A 21,081-nucleotide genomic window follows, 5' to 3' on the forward strand; every position below is an offset into this window, starting at 1 on the left:
GATGCCGACCTTCCAGCTGACGCACTGAGAGACGTTGTACTTTCTCCTGCTGAGAAAATCCAGCTCCAATGTTTCCAGGTTACCCTTGCGGGTTGCTGGGAAATTGAGTCCTGAGAGAGAGATACAAGACCTCCTACATTCTAAAACCAAGGTACGGAGCTGATTAGACCCTAAGAGAATTCTTGGAATAGATTCTTGGCAAATAATACTGAAACTAAGCTACACCTCACTTACTTCTTCCCTTGTACTAGACCTAGGTTAGGTACACCGGGGTAGGCGTATTTTAGAAGCACCAGTTGAGTATCTTTAATCATTATTCATCACTGTATGTATTTTATGGATTTTAGGTATCTTATGGCTTAGAAACCATATCATGCTTTTACAGTACTATTTTATAATACTCTTTGTATTATATGATCTGTACTTTACAGCAAGTATTACGATTGCAGCAGTTCATTTCTTATGCTTGAGAAAGAAGACTGTTCAATAAATACACTTTTATTGAAAACGCCCGTCTCTCTATTTCTCTGCATCTCTGGTGAAACGAAGGACTGAGGTCGACTAGGTCTCTATTGAATATGTTAGACTTAATTATGAATGCCAGCTAGCTCAGAGGGCACTAGAAACTGGAAGGAGTTAACTTTCCTGAATAGACAAGAAGGGATTAGCTTCTGACAACCGCTTAAAACATGACAACTTTGTTCCCCAAGAATAAGAAATATATCTCTAGAGTCGCGGAAACAATAGATAGTTATTTCACTCAGTCAATCGTGCATGCTTAGTTTCACCAGAGTGCAGAGAAATAGAGAGACAGGCGTTTTCAATAAAAGTTGTTATTTATTGAGCAGTCCTCTTTCTCGTGCAAGAGAAGTGAATTGCCACAATTGCAATACTTGTTATAAAGTAAAGTGCGTACAGTAAAAGGAGTATTATGAAATAATACTGTAAAAGCATTTATATGGTTTCTGAGCCATATGATACTTAAAACGGATAAAATATATACATACATAAAATCATTGACTAAACGTACTCAACTGGTGCTTCTAAGATACGCCTACCCCAGTGTACCTAACCTAAGCCTAGTACGTGGGAAGACGTAAGTGAGCTGCAGTTTAAGTTAAGTTAGTTTTTGCCAAGAATCTGAATCAAGAATTCTCCAAGGATCTAATCAGCTCCGTACCATGGTTATAGAATGAAGGAGGTCTTGTATCTCGTTCTCAGGACTCGATCTCCCAGAAACCCGCAAGAGTGACTGGAAACACTGGGGCTGGATTTCTCGGCAGGAGAAAAGACAGCGTCTCTCTCAGTGCGTCAATGGGTGGGTCGGCTTCCTTCGGCTCTCGCATCAGCGGGGCTTCGGGCAAGTAGATAGCCGCTCTGCTCCAAACCACTGTGTGTTTGCTTAAGGCAACGTTGGTATATTTATACCTGGAAGGTGCAGAGTTTGACGTAAGGTTGGACATAAGACGTCACTAAGAACTTACAGTTCTTTCTGGACTCCAGGAGTTCTTGTTCAAATCAAAACAAAAGCAGGGGGATTTCCTGGGCTGCTGGAGGCTTGGTTTATTTAAAGAACACGTTGTGCTTTCTAGGAGTCTATGGGAGTAGCCTTGCCGTATTTGGACTGCATTGGCTATGACTAAATATGGATATGATTCTTATGCCTTTATAAGGATATTATTTGTTATAACCACATAAGGGCATGAATCTGGAATATTTGATTAGGGTCCTAGATATGTTTACAACACCCACTCCACGTATTATGTCAATCATTACTAAAATACTAAGCAATACTTAACATATAACGATGCATGTGTTTTCCAACCCACCCCAAAATACATAAATTGCATTTGAAATGGCATATGGTATATACACGAAAATGAGTATTTGTACTGTACGGTTTTCAAGCAGTAGTATCATTCAGATAATGCATACATAAATATTGGCTGAATGAATTGTGAAAATTACATTTATGAAATGGCTCTTAATACAGAAAAGATGTCGAGACCATTTCATCACATATTTATAAAATACTGTACATGTGCTAGAGGCTGAATCAAAATATTGTCTCTAGAGTTTCAAAATAGAAGTTCTGTTCTCTAAGAATAGTTCTACTTCAAGCAGAGTACCATGTGCCAGAAAAAAGGTAAATATTTTGGAAATGGAAAAATAATTTCGCTTTCAGGGGAAAAAATAGTTCCAATTGTTTTCAGTATTCTTCTTTATAAACACTGAAGGACAAATTCAGAGTTCAGGGAACGCTGTGTGCTCGTTGTTTTTAAAAGTTATTCTCGGGAGAACATCAAATCAGACAGACTTGCGAAGAATTGGTCTACAACAGTAGGTGAAAGTTCGACCAAATTCGAAAAAGCTGAAATAGTGCATATGTGAGAATCATTGCTACCATCGATGTCTGGATCAGCAATGCTCACGGAAGGTTGTACCTGTGTGGTGCTGCTTTCATCTCGTACTTCACCGCCACATAATCGTAATAGTGAAGTATCAATGAATGCCGTCATCAGAATAGGTAGTCGCTGGGGACAACACGTTGCCTGAGCCGTTACCGAACCACGCAAAGTATCGATATCCATGGGTACTGCTGATGGTAGTGTAAGATAGACGTCCAACACGCATTCTTCTCCGCATAGCAGGCATCGAAGCACAGGTAAGATGCAATCTTGCCAGATTGGTCTGAACGAAAGAAACCAGGTAGTACTCAGATCTCTTAGCCCGGCAAAGCCGAGGACTTTAGTGATCCGTTCTCGGTATTGTATAGCCACAATTGTTTCTTCCATTGTAGCCTGAGTTTTATCTATGGCTTGACTTGCCATACCGGAGCAGAAGGAACAAAAATAAAATTCCTGCTACGAGTCCCAAAAGAAGAGGCAGTCCGCCAAATACAGAATGCACAAAATTCGGGAAGATGCCCAGAACTGTTTCAAAGGGTGCTAACAGTCCTGAAAAAATGGTCTTAAATACATGGGCGATGACACTGGTATCAGACATGTTTAAAATTTGACCTAACATTTCTACGAATTGTACGGGGCAATTTGTCGATAATAGGGAATGTATCTCTGCCGCTGTCCTTGCAACTTGCAGATCATACGTTTCTTTGGACGAGGTTAAAGGCACAGTTGTCTGTAAAAGAATAGACTTAATTCTGCTTAAAGTATCAATTCGAATAGAAGAGATATTCAGAGAAGGCCATATTGCTGCCTCCTTGTCTGGTTTGCTGTTTGGATACAATACTTGCATACAGCAAATGACCCTGGAAGTAACGCTCACGAGATAGGCTAATCCTGGCACCATGCCACAACAGCTGCGGTCATTTTTTACAATGTAGCTGCCGTTGGAAAACAGTCTGAAAAAAGGCTCTATCTGTGTTGCAGGAGTGCCATGCAGGTGACATGAAAGGTTATTTGATGAACCTTTGCAGGCTCCATGCAAGTTAATACCTTGATACAGAAATGTACCGCTTAGTGCATTTTTACAGTTATTACCACTAATAAATACCTCTTTTTTCCCTTCACTATAACATTTATGTGTATAAGGTAGTTTCCAGGTTGACTTGATGTATCCTTTACCCAACCTTTCATACAGGCCTGCTGCTATATATTTTTGGCAATATTGAAACTGGAAAGTTGTTATCGGAATTGTAATTGTACCATGTATTATCCATTCAATGACAGGTCTCGCTGACATTGTCAATGGTAATCTCTCAAGTTTTTCAGTGCTCAGAATCGTATAGTCTGCTCCTTTTTGTGCCAAACTGATTTGTTTATCAGTAAGGTTAAAGATAGAAAATAATGACGTTTTGTTGATTAGACGCCATGGCACGTGACCTGAATGCAGATTTTGTAACGTCCAGCCTAGCTGTACAATAGAACGTAATTGGGACTGGCCATGTTGTAACATTAGCAAGTCCTGCTCTATTATATCAATAGCAGATGATACAATGCCGTCCAGTGAATAAATTATGGAGGACAGAGTCGTTAACCCATTGTCCACTACAGACAGTGATCAATTTCTCGTATTTTTTCTGCAGTTTCAATTTGCATTACTTTCCAAGCCTCGTTGTAAGCTGCGTATATACCGGCGTATATGAAACGTTTTTGACGCTGTTTGCCAGGTCCCAATATGAAAATCTCGCAAGTCAGCACCTTCTTTAAGTAAAGTTAAGTGTTGCTTAATTTCAGGCAGTATGGATTTCTGTAGCCACTCAAGGCATAGGTTTCCTACACTATGGCATCGATTCCGATCCGGTAAAAAGCGCTCCGAATCGTCGTACGGAGCATTTTTTTCCGTACGAATCGTACCCGTAACCGTCCCCGTACGAACGACGTAGTACGATCCACACCCGATACAGCTATCCGTACGAATCGTACCAGGGACCGTACGAATGAAATTCCCGTACGAATCGCCCTCGGAAGCCGCTGTACACGACGTTTAAACGGTTCGCGGCTGCTTTTTACGACCCGGCAAGTACGATCCGTGTTGTGTACGCTCCGTACGACCCTTTTTCTACGGGAGCTGGAAACTGTCGTACAGTCAGAGTTCGCCCCGAAACAGGTATGGAACGGCCCCCTGGGTACGGCACGTACACCCCATGATCGCAGAGGTACGCGCCGTATACCTGCGATCATGGGGGGTACGTGCCGTACCCCTGCGATCATGGGGGGTACGTGCCATACCCCATGTATGCTGGGTGTACGGCACGTACCCCCCATGATCGCAGGGGTACGGCACGTACCCCCCATGATCGCAGGTGTACGTGCCGTACCCCTGCGATCATGGGGGGTACGTGCCGTACCCCATGTACGCTGGGTGTACGGCACGTACCCCCCATGATCGCAGGTGTACGTGCCGTACCCCTGCGATCATGGGGGGTACGTGCCATACCCCATGTACGCTGGGTGTACGGCACGTACCCCCCATGATCGCAGGGGTACGTCACGTACCCCCCATGATCGCAGGTGTACGGCGCGTACCCCTGCGATCATGGGGTGTACGCGCCGTACGGTGTGTAGGTGATCGTGCACTTTTCCGTACGAATCACCCTTACCTGACGTGGACCGTACGAATCGCGTCCGGGTAGCCCGATCGGGATCGTAATCGTCCGGTCGTACGGCATCAGTACGAGTCGTACGGAAACGGCTCCGGATGCGAGTCGTACGGACGGTGATTTTTACCGGATCGGAATCGACGCCCATATGTTGTAACTATCCCTGGATGTTGTCTCTGGGAATATCCTGGGTCTGGCCTGGTCTGTTTGAACCCCTGTGTTTTGTTCAGGAATCTATCTTGACAGTTATTAGTGTCTGTGGGCTAGATCAACCATTTTCTCCAATCAGGATTTGTTCTGTTTTGGTGTAAAATATGGGATACGTCTATCTCAACATCTGTAGTGCTATTACTATCAGGCATTGGTTTTGGAATAGACGGGTTGTTTAAGTCTTTTATCTTGGCTAAGTCAAGACAGGTTGTTTGTTGAATGGTGTCATTCAGGAATATTAATTTTTCTGGGGTCATACAGGCTCTAAATAATGATTCTAGACCTTGTACCTGCCAATCTTTTGTACCCCAGATGGTTTTTGTCTCAATGTTGTTTTTCCAAAATTCAAAACCAAATGTAGACAATTTTTCATAGAATTCTTCAGAATAAATCAATTTAGTATTTGTCAACGTGTTTTTCATTCCTGTCTGATTTAACATTTTAAAATAAAACGTTTCTGGATCAGTTGTATTAAACCCTGAGAAATATGGGAATTTCTCATAAAATGTTTTCGAGCTGCCTTTTGGCGGTGTTGGACAATGTTCCCATTGGTTATAACTAAAAACATTTCTAGGATTAGCAGATGTATGCAAATAGTGATGACCATAATGATTATAACAATACATTTCTCCATAATTTGATGAGCCTTCTAAATAATCATGCTCTGTGAATTTTGCTGACATTTCTAAATCTGACATCATAATATTAATATTTTCAAAGTCCCAATCATCAGAGAAAGTACTTGGTGATACAAAGTCACTTAATGAAACCTTGAACTGATGTGGATATTTCACGAGTTCCACCGGGCCATAGATTTCGTAATCCGTTTTGTCCCATGCTACACACCCAGGAATAGCATTTGCTGTGATGTTCACTGATGGCAGTTTTCTTTTTTCAATGTGAGAAGATCTGTGAGGTTTTAGGGCCAAGTTGATGTTCTGGCTTGCTGTGTTCATTGTACTATATTTTCCATCAATAAATCTACACAAAAATAAAATCATGATGAGCCAAGTTAGAAGGAAAAGTACACCTAACACAATCCATAATTCAATCCATGGTGAAATCAGATATGTTTCTTTGAGTTGATGAAATAGTTCAGTCAATTTTTCTTTCAAAGTTTTTGTTGCTGGCGTTTCTTCATGGTCACTTGGATCATCCGAAAAGTAATCGAAATTGATGAAGTAGCCAGATGCAGTTCTGTCAATTGTTGGAATTGCTTTCGGATTTTTATTAATCTTTGGATATGTATGTTCAGAGGCTACATCATTGTAGACTGGTGTTTCTTGACAAACTGTTGCAATTTGGGTTTCAAGAGGCACAAGTTCCATGGCTTTGTTGCATAGTCCTTTTTTATTCACTGCAGGTTTATCAAATGTGATTAGTCTCTCAGTTTGAACCTCTTGGATTGTAGCAAGGTTTGGTCTTCTGCTACTTCTTGGGAGTCCACTGGGCCTACTACTTATTATTGGCCACATTTTTGTGGTTTTACCAGGTCGATTGATACAACTCTGTTCTCCTTTTTACCAGCAAGGGGCGGTAGTACTACTGATCTTGTTCCACTGATAGCTAAGACAGGTACTGCTTTTCTGTAAGAAGGCCCAAATTCCTTCTTCACCGCGATCTTTTCTCTGACCAGATCCCCAATCTTTGGAATCCAGACAGGTCTTGCTGGGACAGGTGGTTTGTCTTCAGTGGCTGTTGGCTTTAGCTTTGTGTTACTTAGACTTCTTCTTGTTTCATTTAAGTCCTGTAAAACAGCCAAACGATCTTTGATATCAAATGTTTTTTGTTCCACCACTGAAGTGTGACGATCAAGGTCATGAATGATCATTCTGGTACCAAACAAAAGTTTGTATGGAGTGATACCTCCCAGAGAATTTCTTGGCAGATTATTAAGACTACGTTGGAAACTTGTTAGATGTTTCACCCACCCGTCACCCGAACCTAATACCCTCGCTGTTATAGATTGCTTTATGTCCCGTTTTTTTCTCTCCACTACCGCATTTCCCTCGGGATGAAATGGACTAGAGTACCGCAATGCAATGCCCATGCTGGCCATGGCCTCCTTGTAAGCTCGAGAGCTAAACGCAGGACCCTGGTCAGAATGTAGCATGCCAATTGCATATGTGCCGATAAAGACTCGCAAATCTTTTATAACAGTTCTGGCGTCAGCCGAGCGCTGGGGCCACATCTAAATGAATCTCGTCTTAATAATTATGGGATCGCCTTTTTCCATCTGGATTTTTGCGTATAGATAGCCTAATGCTTTCTATTAGAGGTGTCCGAGCTGGTGTCTGGTCCGGTTCACAACTGCGATCTCTGTTGCAGTCCTGACAATTCATTGCAAAGTTGTAAATTTACACGTTCATCCCCGGCCACCAGTATTGTGATTGTAATTCTATTAGAGATTTCAAGATCTCTTGGTGCCTCAGACCCATTCCCATGTGTGCTTCTTGAATCAAGTAATCCCTCCGGTTCGTGTTTGGAATTACTCTATCCCCCACTCCAGGGATTCGAGCAAACGGAACGGAGTTCGCATCAATTATGTATATATTTCCGAGTGGATAATTTAGAGGTAACGCTGCATGGTTGCCTTCCATTGAGGCTTTTACTGCTAGTAGCGTTTCACTGTCTATCTGTTTTTTAGTACGCTTTTTTGTAGCTACGGAAGCCGGTTTGACAGCTGCCGCTGTGGCTCTGTTAGCCAATGAATTCCCTGAAACGTGAATGCCATCACGTTGATGACTCAGTGTATGTATCACGTGAGTCTTTTGTAGTTCTTTCTGCAAAACAACTATTTGTTCCCAAAGTTTTTTATGCTTTATTGTGGCACCAGTCTCATCTTTGTAACCGTTTTTGATCCATGTCTGCATGTCATTATTGTAAGAGTGGACGCAGTAATGCAAATCGCACACTATTAGTGTGGGGAATACGTGATCGGCATTTTCAAGCGCCATCTTTAAAGATCTTATTTCAGCTCGCTGAGCTATACAGTTTCTTATTGATTTCAGTTTTGGTGACCATCGGTCTGAATTTACCTAAGCGCCAGCAACCTTTAACAATCGCGCATGCTGCATTGTAAACTTGTTTTTTCACAACGTAGTGTTGTGCAAATCTGTCCGTGTAGATTACACAGGTGTATTGTTCGAGAGGCAGAATTTCGATTGACAGAGGACATTCACTTTCGTATTCTAGATCTTGTAGTCTTTTCATTTTTGGATCAAAAGTGTGTTTCACGTCTTCTGCAGCAAGAGAACTTTCCCATTGTATCCATTTTGGGTCTAATGCCACTGCATTTGGAATGCGTGGTCTTGTTACTGCCTCAAGGGCTGATACTGCTGTTAAAACAGATATGCTTTTGCCTTGAGCTTGGGCTCTTTCTTTCGCTACAGCAGTTTGAACCGCAGTCAGAATTTTTTCAGTAGAACTGGATTTCATTTCAGCTTGTGTGTACAAGTGTGATTTATAAGCTATTGGTACCGTTTCTCCCTCATTAGAGGTCAGGTACGTGAATCCGCATCTTCCTGGGATGACTCGGATTACAAGGTTGCGTTCATTTGCGCGTGTTTGCAGTTTTGTTTTAGTTAACATGTCTGTTTGTAATGTTCGTAAAATTTCTGTGTGTTTCTGAGTCCAATTAATTGGTTCGAAATCAGGTTTTATTAATTAATAGAGAGGTTTAACCCTCTCTGCATAATTTAGAATGTATGTTCTTCCGAAATTCAGGAAACCTAGCATTGATTGTAAGTTCTTCAGCGTTTTTGGAGCTTGGAGTACTGCACATTTCTCTAAGAAATTGTCTGCTAGGCTTTTGCTTTCATTTGATAATTCATATCCTAAAAACAGGACAGTTAGATGGGCAATTTGTGACTTTTTAAAGTTGAATTTATACCCTTCAGATTGCGAACCCAAGTATGATGGTGTTCACTCTTTTCAAGTGTGTCTCCAGGTCGTCGTCTGTAAGATAGATGTCATCGACATAGGATAATGACTCATCATCATACATTTGTAGTAGCTCTGTTACCCTGGCTGAGAATAATCCTAGGCTATTCTTGAATCCCTGTGGGGGACGGCAAAATTGTTTTTGTGCCCCCATACAGGAGAAAGCGGTCAAATACCTGCTTTCTGGTGCAATGTTTTGGCAAAAGAAACCATTTGAGATATCTAATGTCGTTTTATATTTTTTGCGCACGATGTTATTCATTAGTGCTGCACTATGTGAGTTTTGTACTGCAAATGTTTTGCAACAACAGTTTAGGTGTCTGTAGTCCAAAACTAGACAATATGAATTGTCTGGCTTGGAGACAGGAAACAAAGGATTGTTCATTTGTGAGGTGCATGTTTCAATCATCCCCTGATATTCAACTTGATCTAAGATCTCCCTGACTTGTTTTTTAGCTTCTTGCTTAACAGGATACTGCCTCTGTGCAGTTGGTTGATTTTTTCACTGAATTTTATGGTGAGGAGAATCCTCATCCCATCCTACACGAATTTTATATAATGCAGGGGCTTGGGCCACTGCCCATTTTCTAGCAAATGTGTATTTTTTATGAATTGGAATTTGATTTGAGAAGGCAGGCATAATCATTTCTTCGCCATGTGGGCACTCCCTGACAAACTCTGGTGGCCAGTCTTTTTCTGCTAGAAGGATATCATAGCCTTTCGAAAGGTTATCCCAAAAGAGACCCTTTATTTTCCTAGTTTTGTCCCCCTCTATACGTAATGTTATTACATATAATTTATGGGGTATGCTAACTCTGGTGTCTGCAGTTTCCACTTGAATGTATTCATTCATGTCCACTGTCTCCAGAAGATTCATCAGGATCTTCGGAGCTATTGTCACTTCTGCTGTGCTGTCTAGCATTGTCTGGGCCCACTCTCCGTTTTTCAGTTGTGTCCTCAAAATCCTCGGCATGTTTTATTTTAATACTGGCTACCTTCTTTTTTGGAAATTGTAATTTTTTACTTTGATGAGCAGGTTCCTTGTCTTTGGACTTGACGTGCTCTTCTTTGTGTTCTGACCGTCCTCTTCTTTCCGATTTCTGTGAGGAAGTCTGAAAAGATCGAGAGGGACGTGTATCAATATCTGGATATCTATCAGGTTTTCTTAATTTATTCCTATCTCTAAGGTTGTATCTTTTCTCAGAGGGCTCCCTGTGGGGATACTTGCCTCCTCGTTCTGGAGATCTATCTCTCCGTTGAGGAGACCTTCCTCTGGACTGAAACTGTTTTTCTCTGGGAGTAGTTTGTTTGTTACCCTCCCACTTCTTTTTTGAAGTATTGAGATTATTCTTGATAAATGTTTTTTCAGGATTTTCAGTTAGTTGTGGTTTTAGTGGTTTCCCACTCAAACTATCTCTACCTAATTCTTCATAGGATTTTTCTATGATTCTGGCAAGTTCAAAAGGTTGTTCTGCTATATCTGTTTCTTTCAATTTTTGGCGGATCGTTATACCGTCAAGTATTAATTGAACCAATTCTCTATATGCTTTTGTTAATTCTTGTAGCTGAACAAAAAGTTCTGCGCCGGACATTTTTTCAATGTCAGGATGTGGTGTATAGCTTGTTAGAACCGGCCATATGGCTCCTGGTCTACCTAGTGGACCGAGCCTGGTAATGTGATTTTGATGTTTTAGGGCGCCATTAAACTAGAGCAGGTGCTCTTGGTATGTTAGTGGAATTTCAACGTCCTCGAACGGAGCGTATTCATCTGGAGATTCCTCTATTTTGTAATAGTGGAAATCTTGTGTCACAGCGTGTGCTGCTGGAATATGTATCCATGAATAGAATACCTCTGTCTGCCGATATTCATGGGCCTCTACCACAAATATGACTGTACCACCTCTTGGTGATAGTCCATTTTCTATAAGTTTAAGAGTTATAGTTCTTCTTACGTTTACCGGAATGATTATAACATTCGGGTCTTCATTTTGGAGACTTGTGTCATCCGCTAAAAGTTGAGCTGCTATTCTAGCTTTGTCCCTTTCATCGTCACTCTCCACCATTTTTACTGACAGAAAGTTTGCAGAGCAAGTTTCAAGGAAACAAAGATTAGGTGCACAATATTTTGGAACACTGTATCCTTCAACGTTGACTTAACCAAAAACTAATACATAGGATTCTCATCCCTCTAAGTTCTGGCGGATATTAACCTTTCACCCACTCAAGACGTCTATTGGAGTTTTTACGGGAAAAAGGGGTCTGTGTGAAAGGCACGACTGAGTTACTCTAGTATCTTGCATTAGATTATCGCCTTACCAAACATTAGGCGCCATGTAGTGTAGTTCCTATATTCCCAATAGGCTCTGCACATTGGAATAACATAAACGATAGTTTAGACATAGGACTGAGGTCGACTGGGTCTCTATTGAATATGTTAGACTTAATTATGAATGCCAGCTAGCTCAGAGGTCCTTAGAAACTTTCTCGAGTAAACAGGAAGGAGTTAACTTTCCTGAATAGACAAGAAGTATTAGCTTCTGACAACCGCATTAACATGACAACTTTGCTCCCTCCAGAATAAGGAGAATATCTCCAGAGTCGTGTGAAAACAATAGACAACTATTTCACTCAGTCAATCGTGCATGCTTAGTTTCACCAGAGTGCAGAGAAATAGAGAGACGGGCGTTTTCAATAAAAGTTGTTATTTATTGAGCAGTCCTCTTTCTCGTGCAAGAGAAGTGAATTGCCACAATTGCAATACTTGTTATAAAGTAAAGTGCGTACAGTAAAAGGAGTATTATGAAATAATACTGTAAAAGCATTTATATGGTTTCTGAGCCATATGATACTTAAAACGGATACAATATATACATACATAAAATCATTGACTAAACGTACTCAACTGGTGCTTCTAAGATACGCCTACCCCGGTGTACCTATCCTAAGCCTAGTACGTGGGAAGGAGTAAGTGAGCTGCAGTTTAAGTTAAGTTAGTTTTTGCCAAGAATCTGAATCAAGAATTCTCTAGGGATCTAATCAGCTCCGTACCTTGGTTATAGAATGAATGAGGACTTGTATCTCGTTCTCTGGACTCGATCTCCCAGAAACCCGCAAGGGTGACTGGAAACACTGGGGCTGGATTTCTCGGCAGGAGAAAAGACAGCATCTCTCTCACTGCGTCAATGGGAGGGTCGGCTTCCATCGGCTCTCGCATCAGCTGGGCTTCGGGCAAGTAGATAGCCGCTCTGCTCCAAACCACCGTGTGTTTGCTTAAGGCAACGTTGGTATATTTATACCTGGAAGGTGCCGAGTTTGACGTAAGGTTGGACATAAGACGTCACTAAGAACGTACAGTTCTTTCTGAACTCCAGGAGTTCTTGTTCAAATCAAAACAAAAGCAGGGGGATTTCCCGGGCTGCTGGAGGCTCGGTTTGTTTAAAGAACACGTTGTGCTTTCTAGGAGTCTATGGGAGTAGCCTTGCCATATTTGGACTGCATTGGCTATGACTAAATATGGATATGATTCTTATGCCTTTATAAGGATATTATTTGTTATAACCACATTAGGGCATGAATCGGGAATATTTGATTAGGGTCCTAGACACGTTTACAACATAGTGTCTGCCTTGAGAGGCTTTGCAGTAGCTACTATGCTGAGATTGGGGCCACAACCTCCCACAGTGCCCCTCTGCACCAGTATGCCAGGACTGGAGTCACTTCCCACGCCTGTCAATGGAAGATGCCAGGTTTTGAGCCACAGTTGGGCACAGACCATGCTCTCCCCACCTTTGGCATATAAAAAGCAGAGGTTCAGAGTAGAACAATCAATTTTGTTAGCATTATTGCACAATCAATCATCAACAGAGTAAATCATTAAAGATAAAAACAACTGGACCCATTCATAAGTTTTGAAGTATTTAGTTTATATTAACAGCATCAAAGGAATATTCGAACAAGTTCTTTGTGTGCATATAGTAAAAGAAAATTCAATTTTCAATGACAATAGCTCCAACTCTAACAAATGTGAGACCTACTGCATTTCGAATGCTTGTTGTTTAATGTTAAAGCAAAATGAGCAAGAACCTTAGGTAGCGTGGCCTATGTTGCTGTTACCTTATTCTTTAATCAGGTGCCTGAGTATACCTTTATTACAGTGTTTAGTAGGGGCGGTGGAATTCCCTACTTGGCCAATCTCGCCCACAGATGGCCTCTGACATTAAGAAATATTGTACAACCAATGAATGGGGTGAATTAACATGAATAATGGTGATATAAAATTAAAAGGTAATGTGTATGTAGAGTTATAAGTAAAAGGATGTTTTACATTACTGTGGAGCCGTTGTTGATAGCTGACCTTACTCCATGTTTAAGAGGGATGCTATGTTACATTTGAAATTATGTGGCACCACTATGTCAGGCAAAATTAAGTTAAGATATGCTGTTTTGATGTTTAATTATATAATTAAAGGTGATCCTTTCGAGTTAGAAAGTATGGCGTGTCACGTTCATGTATGACATGATGTTTGCCTTACACTGAAACAAATATTTACTCTCCAAACTTGATGAATAATAGCATTTTTCATCTAACCTGAAATGTATCCTCCCAAAACTCATATCATGGCACTTAGAAACTAGGAGAGACTCACTATTTAATGCTCCAGCAAATTAAGCATATCACCTCAAAAAGCAAGAGGGAGTTAGTTAGTACGATAAGGACTCAACATCGATGTTAGAATTTTTCTTGCTGTTTTCTCTCATCATGAAAATATTTACTACATTTATTTTTATAGTCTGTGTTGTTAACATTCAGATTTTATGTTCTGAGTTACAAGTTTAAAATAAATATTTTTAAATAAATGTCCTGTTGCTTAGTGGTGTTTAGTGTGATATTCATCATTGAAGAGGAGGGGTTGGAGTACACTGTGCCCCTGAACAATCAGATATTGTAATGATTTGGCATTCCCCCATCTCGAGGATGACATAATCAGAAACCCCAATTGGATTTCTTCCATTAAGTATTGGATAATGTTGCTGTGTTTATTAGCTAGCCTGATACCCCCAGTTGAGGATTTATATTTTTATTGTGACTTTAATTTTAACATTTCTTTTCAGTTCATGTTAGATGGATAACATCTTAGGGGCCGATTAAGATGCCGTCCGTAAAGGCTCTGACCGTCGTGGACCTACCGTACGCTCGGATTACAATCCACAGTTCAGTTTCCGGCATGGTTACAATGCGGGCCTGTTACAATGCGGGCCTGTCCTACATGGAAACCATGTCGGAAAGCGTATTTGGAGGCCCCCAGCAGGGCCCCCTTGTACGTGCTGCCTTCAGTTGGGGTCCGAGAAGGCACAAATGTTGCCCCCTATTATGACCTGCACCTTGTGGTAGGCACCTTGAGGTGCCTGTCACAGGGTGCAGGGATGAACAACACCTCACTTTTCTCTATGGGACCTTGTGTTACAGCTGGTTTACACCATTGAGTGAAGGGAGTATGTGACCGAACAGTGTTTGGTCGAATTGTAAGTAGCCGATCGGGACTGCCAACCGGAAGTCGGTCGCTCCCAGGAGTGAGCTGGTGTAGGCCCAACATCATGATGGTCCATTAGTGTAGGATTTGTACAAAGGTAGGTGGGTGAACACTATCCATTTATTTTTCTTCATTGAGAAGGATCTGAAATATTGGCCACAAGTTATACCTTATTGCTGCTGATGGGAGTGGACATAAGCATTATCTAAGGTTACAGTATATATAAGAAATAAATAGAAGAATGAGGCAGAGACAGATACATGATGAAGTGATGGTCTCGTGGTTATGATTTCAAGTAGTAATACAGCACTTTATTCAAAAATATCTTATATACATCACATCATGAAGGCATCATGTAAGCTGAATGTGCGCACAGGTGCAAACTTTTTACACAGCCGCTAAGATGGTGCACAAGGTTGTAGGTCTTGTAATGTTCCAAATGCAGATTCATTTGTTCTGTTCAATCCTGACTGTTAAATGCTCATTATGGTGGGACATTTTCAATCTTATAATTTTTAACATCATACCAGTAATTTTTGTGAGCTGCTTGAATTTAGAGAATTTCACCCGACTACAGTTGCCATATTATTGAACAACTCTTGAAAGTTTGCTTGTAATTTTTAGTAATGGAGTATTAAATCTGCGCAAGTAACACATTTGTTTTCCCCATTTCAGACACATTCCAGAAGGAAAAAGGTATGTGAAATTACATTGAAACAAAGGTGAGGGCAAGGACAAATCTAGTTAAGATAGAGTACATCTGTAGATCGTTACTGCCTGTCTTGCATCACTTGCTTTCAATGAAGTAGAGAATTATATTTTTCTCCACATGGACTATTAGCTGAACTTTGTTTCATTTATACAAGTCCCCTACCCAGTGAGCAAAGGAAGTCCCACTCTGCACCACAACACTAAACACAAAGAAATACACACATGGATTTTACTCAATTTAGACTCTTCAACTCCATCTTGAAAATATTCATAAATGACCATTTTCAAATTCATAAATCATTCATTCGTTATTTAAGAAGACATATCTAAAGAAATAATTTCCAAATGATAGTATATCTAAAGAAAGAATTTTCAAATGATAGCAGTTTTTTTACATCGTTTTGAGGTTTAACGTATCTGAACATTTTGTTTGTTACATATCTTTGAAACCTTTTTATAAACTACATTGAATTTATTACTAAACTAGACCCCCTAACTATTATAGTGCAAGGCAGCTTAATGTCATATACATCAAAAAACCATGCCAATAATTGAAGGGCTCTAGAAAAGTATATTAATTGTAAATGAGTTAGGTAAGTTTGAAATACATAAACTATATATGCCTATATGAACAGAAATATCCTATGTATATCACATCTTCAGAAATTTTGCAAAAACTAATAAGAATATTTAGAAAATCATCCCAGATATATTATACCTCCCTTTCTGAGTTTTCTTTCTCTGTCTAGTTTCCCTAGTAAGCAATGTAAAATAAATTGCACATCCTCAAAGCGAGATTAAGTTAGTCTTCTCTATAGATTCTCAATCAAACAATCAATTAGGTAATTTTTATAGCGCGCTACTCACCCGGAGGGTCTCAAGGCGCTGGGGGGGAAGGGGTCCGTTACTGCTTGAAAAGCCAGGTTTTGAGTTGCTTCCTGAAGGAGAGATGGTCCTCGGTCAGCCGTAGGTGGATGGAGAGGGAGTTCCATGTCTTGGCCGCCAGGAAGGAGAAGGATCTTCCTCCGGCGGTGGCTCTGTGAATGCGTGGTACGGTGGCGAGGGCGAGGCTGGTCGATCACAGCTGGCGGGTGGGCATGTAGAAGGTGAGGCGGTTGTTGAGGTACTTGGGTCCCAAGTCGTGGAGAGCCTTGTGTACATGGGTGAGGAGTCTGAACGTGATCCTCTTGATGACAGGGAGCCAGTGCAGGTCTCTCAGGTGGGCGGAGATGTGGTTGTTACGGGGGTGTTCCTGGACGAGTCGTGCGGGGGCGTTCTGTATGCGCTGGAGTCTTTTCTGTAGTTTGGCAGTGGTCCTGGCGTAGAGGGTGTTCTAATAGTCCAGTCGGCTGGTGATGAGTGCCTGGGTGACCGTCTTCCTAGTTTCGGTGGGAATCCAACGGAAGATAGGTGATGTAATTAAAGCAAGAGGTAAGTTTATAAATTGAGCAATAATAGATGTATCTTCTGGAAAAGCGAATTTAATGATGCACCTCGCCTTGGTGGCCACAAATACCCTCCCTATTATTTGCAGACAACACCGTTCTGATCTCAAAAACCGCTAGTGGACTACAATGTTTGGTGAATACATTTGAAGACTTTTGCACTGAACTGGGGCTTGTAATAAACCATTTTATGATGAATTTTACGGCCTTTAGCCCTCACAAAACCTTTAGGTGTTCGATAAAGCTGGAGAGGTTGACCTCTGGATAGGGTATGTGAGTTTGACTCTTTGGGGGTTAGTTTAATCAGATCTATGTTATTGCACCACAGGTTGAGAAGAGCAGCCTAAATTTAACTCAGTTCTCAGCTGCAATTGTAAGACATCATAGGATATCCCGGAGCAGGTATATTTCTCCTGCACTTAAGGTGTACAGCGCTAAAGCAGAGGGCAGTGCCCTGTGTGGGGCCGAGTATGGGCTGCTTCAAATCTGACTAAACGTGCAGTAGCAGAGAACACATTCTTGTGAGCACTGCCTCACCTCTCAAATAATACTCCGCTAATGCCACTAAGACAAGATATTGGTCTCAATTCAATGACACATGAGGGCCAATTGAGGCTGTTACTTTATTAGAGAAGGTTAAAACACTCTGCAGACCTGTATGACCATCGTAGAGTCTTTTTTTTTTACAGAGATTTATATAGCACAAACTTGACCCAAATCGGGTATCAGAGTGCTTTACACTGCACCAGTTGCATTACATGAAGACAGATTCATTTTTGTTAGGCACAGGGAGATTAGGTTATTTGCCCTGAATCACAGGATGTTCAGCGTCATTACCAAGCCTCAAACCTGGTTCCCCAGATTTGAGGTCAACTGCCCTAACCGTTAGGCCAAATCCTCTCCCCGAGTCTTGGAGGACGTAGTATCACTGGACAGTTGGGGTAAGATTAAGTGGTTATCTTACATCCAAAACCTGATAGTACAAGTCAGTTTAGGGGACTATTGGTCCTCCTCAGCATTAACAACCTACCTATCCAACACTACACTTATGGATACATTATGGGACCATGTGTACTCCATCGAATTCCAGAATGTATCCGAAGGGTTGCTTTCTTCCCTTTTTTCAATTTTAAACTTGATTTTCAATTCGAACCCTTCTTGCATTCTATTAACCTATTAGCTGCAAAGTCCCTTTACCTTAAGTTCTACTATGGCGCTTTACCATTAATGTCTTTACTAGCAAAGTGGAACTGTTTGCCTCCATTAAGCACTGTATGTCGAGTTTACCAACAGTCAGAGGAATCACTAGAGCACGTTCTTTTAAAAACATGGTTCATCCCTTCATATAAGCAATTTGGATGCCACCAGATGGTTCCTGCGTGCAGTACCTTCCTTGGAGATGGTTCCTCAGGTGCAGGTAGCTGGAGTGATTGGCAAGACTGGCTACCGCATTATACCCTCTCTTTGTCTCAGGTTCCCAGTACGTATGTGTTTGTTATATGACACTTACCTGTGGTCTCCTTTATTTGTTGTATTTTAACTATATCTCTTTTCAAATGCCCATTGTAACTAATTATAAAGTATTTCTTGTCACGTTCTTATGGGGATTTTGACAATTTAAAGGTACACTCCCACCAATCATTGAAATTTTGTAACAGCATGACACAGCGCCGTGTTCTGAATTGAGTTTTTCTGTCTCTAGTTTTACATATGTACTGTATATATTTAGTATATATATTTATGTACTTTTATGGTTGAAAACATTGAACAAAGTGTTTGATGATGAAATATTTTACACATCCTGAAAACAAGATTAATTGAGTGTTCTCTATATTTTCTTTCATAGGTGATTTAATTAAAACAAGAGGTACGTTTATAAATTGAGCAATAATAAATAGATCTTATGTAAAAGCAAATTCTAGTGAGCTCTTATTAATTTGTTTTTCTGTACACAGACAATCTCCAAAAAGAAAAAGGTGAGTGGGATGCTCTTTCTATTAATATTGAGGAATTGGATGCTTTCTAATCTCTTCAAGTGGTATTTTACTGTCACTGTACACAGTTATTCATCTATGCCAGCTCATGCTTGGAAATAGTTTTTGTGGCATCATAATCTGGAAACTTAGTGGCTTCTTGCCTAAAGCTCTCAAATTTTGAAATCATTCTATTCCTAGATGGTCTGACTCTGGAATATTGTCTAGAGAGACATTAACAGATGCTGAAATGCTTACTTTAATGAAAGAATGGATTGCGAGAGCTAGAGGAATACAATACAGATTCACTCTTCTCTTGATTGATTTCATGCTAAGAGTGATAGGGTACCAATTTTACATTACTTTCCTCTTCTGTCTTAACACCATTGAGATGTATTGACCTCACTAGATTTGCTCTACTGTTTATTTTTTAATGCTTTTGAACAGACAATTCTTAAATTTCATAACGGTTTAACTAGGCATGACTAACTAGTGTATCATAAAAAGGCCTATAATCATAAACTTCAAAATGTTGTCATATGTACAGTTCTTATGATGTCATGACTCAATTAACTATTCTTTTAAGCTCGCCACTTTAGGAGTAACCATTTCCCCTTGTTATCAATATAGTCCCATTTTGTAAAGTGCAAGAGCATTGTGCAAATCTGCCATTGCCTAACTGTTTTCGGTACTAGCTGTACACCAAGATTTCTTCCAATCCTGCCTTCTGATTATATGGCCCCCCTTCCACTGTGTGGATGTCTCGTCTATGTATCTAATAATAAGCATTTACATGTCCTCGTAAACATGGCAATATCAGGCTTATCATGCAACGCCTTTCTGGTCACTTGCAGCATACAGCAGGACACAGGGAGGTTCATAACAGTTTAATTGAATAGATCATAATACAAGCAGTGTAGGTGTCAATGATTTATTTAGCACTTGTCAGTATAGGGGCTGTAAAGGTTTGTTTTTTATAAGGAGGGAGGCGATACACATTTACGGTTTATTCTATTTAGGCAGTCCGGATTTACGTCACTCCATTCTTTAGTCTCCATGCTCAGGGCTGCTTTTAGAGTGGTTTTCACCTTTGTACAGTCCCTGTCAGGAAAGGCAAACCCTCTGGAAGAAACAAAATGGTCCTGAGCACTAAATATTGCCAGTATAAGCGGTAAGCGGGTGAGCAATATCTGAAAAGTGGGGAATGAACCTTCTACAGTAGCCTACCAGGTCCAGGAAGAACTTAACCGTTAATATCGTGAGGGGTCTAGGTAAGTCTTTGATAGCTTTAACTTGATCAACTTTGGCCAAATCATACTAGCGTTGATTCGGTACCCTAATTACCTGATCGACTCAGTGGCTAGTGTGGACTTTTCGGTGTTTACTATAAGGCCGGCCTCTTTCAGGGCAGAGAAGACAGATTCCAAGTGCAGGAGGTGAAAGTCCCAACCCAAAATAAAGATCATTATGTCATCCAAACATTTACCTGCAAACTTTTGATATGGTCGCAAGGCCCTGTCCATCAACCTCTGGAAGGTTGCAGGTGCTCCGTAGACACCTAAGAGCATCACTTTGTATTGATTAAAGCCTGAGGGGGTAGGTAATGCTGTCTTTTCCTCAGCTGTTTCAGTAAGCGGGATTTGTCAGTACACTTTCTAAGATCTAGGGTAGAAAGGAGCTTTCTTTACCTAACTATTCGATTAGGTCATCACTCTTCTGAAGAAATGGAAAGAGTCAAACACTCCTGAAGCCAGATAGCTGTTGTTAACTGATTCCCAACCATTAGAGATTAACTTCCCACCAAAGGGTTAAGCCACTAAAACAAGTGAATTGAAAATAGGCACACAAATCTCTACAAAAGAATGGTGAGTTACATAAGATCCTCCAGAAATATGGAGGTGTGTTCTCAGGCAAACTAGGGAGAACTGCCCTTATAGACCGCAAAATAATAGTGTGAGGGAAGCAGGTGTTTCGGTTACACCCCAACTGGATACCTGAAGCCAGGAGGGCCACAGTAGAAAAGGAAGTAGAGTCAATGCTACAAGGTGACATCATAGAACCATCCACTAGTGCCTAGTGTTCCCCAATCGTATTAGTCCCCAAACCAAACAGCTCCATCTGATTTTGTATTGAGTTTCGACAATTAAACAATATCTCAAAATTTAATACTTACCTCATGCCAAGAGTTGTTGAATTATTAGAACAGT

The 21,081-nt window shown here is 40.8% G+C and overlaps 1 protein-coding gene across 1 annotated transcript in view; it reads left to right on the top strand.

Moving 5' to 3' along the window:
• The window catches only part of LOC144754115 (butyrophilin subfamily 1 member A1-like), a 588,580-nt gene that overhangs the window by 171,341 nt on the left and 396,158 nt on the right, over positions 1–21,081 (top strand). The window contains exons 8-10 of the mRNA XM_078641681.1: positions 15,421–15,441; positions 18,748–18,768; positions 18,857–18,877. Coding sequence (XP_078497807.1) covers positions 15,421–15,441; positions 18,748–18,768; positions 18,857–18,877 — 63 coding nt within the window. The remainder of the gene's footprint in view (positions 1–15,420; positions 15,442–18,747; positions 18,769–18,856; positions 18,878–21,081) is intronic.

The sequence above is a fragment of the Lissotriton helveticus genome, chromosome 5_1, assembly GCF_964261635.1.
Source record: "Lissotriton helveticus chromosome 5_1, aLisHel1.1, whole genome shotgun sequence".
NCBI classification, from domain to species: domain Eukaryota; kingdom Metazoa; phylum Chordata; class Amphibia; order Caudata; family Salamandridae; genus Lissotriton; species Lissotriton helveticus.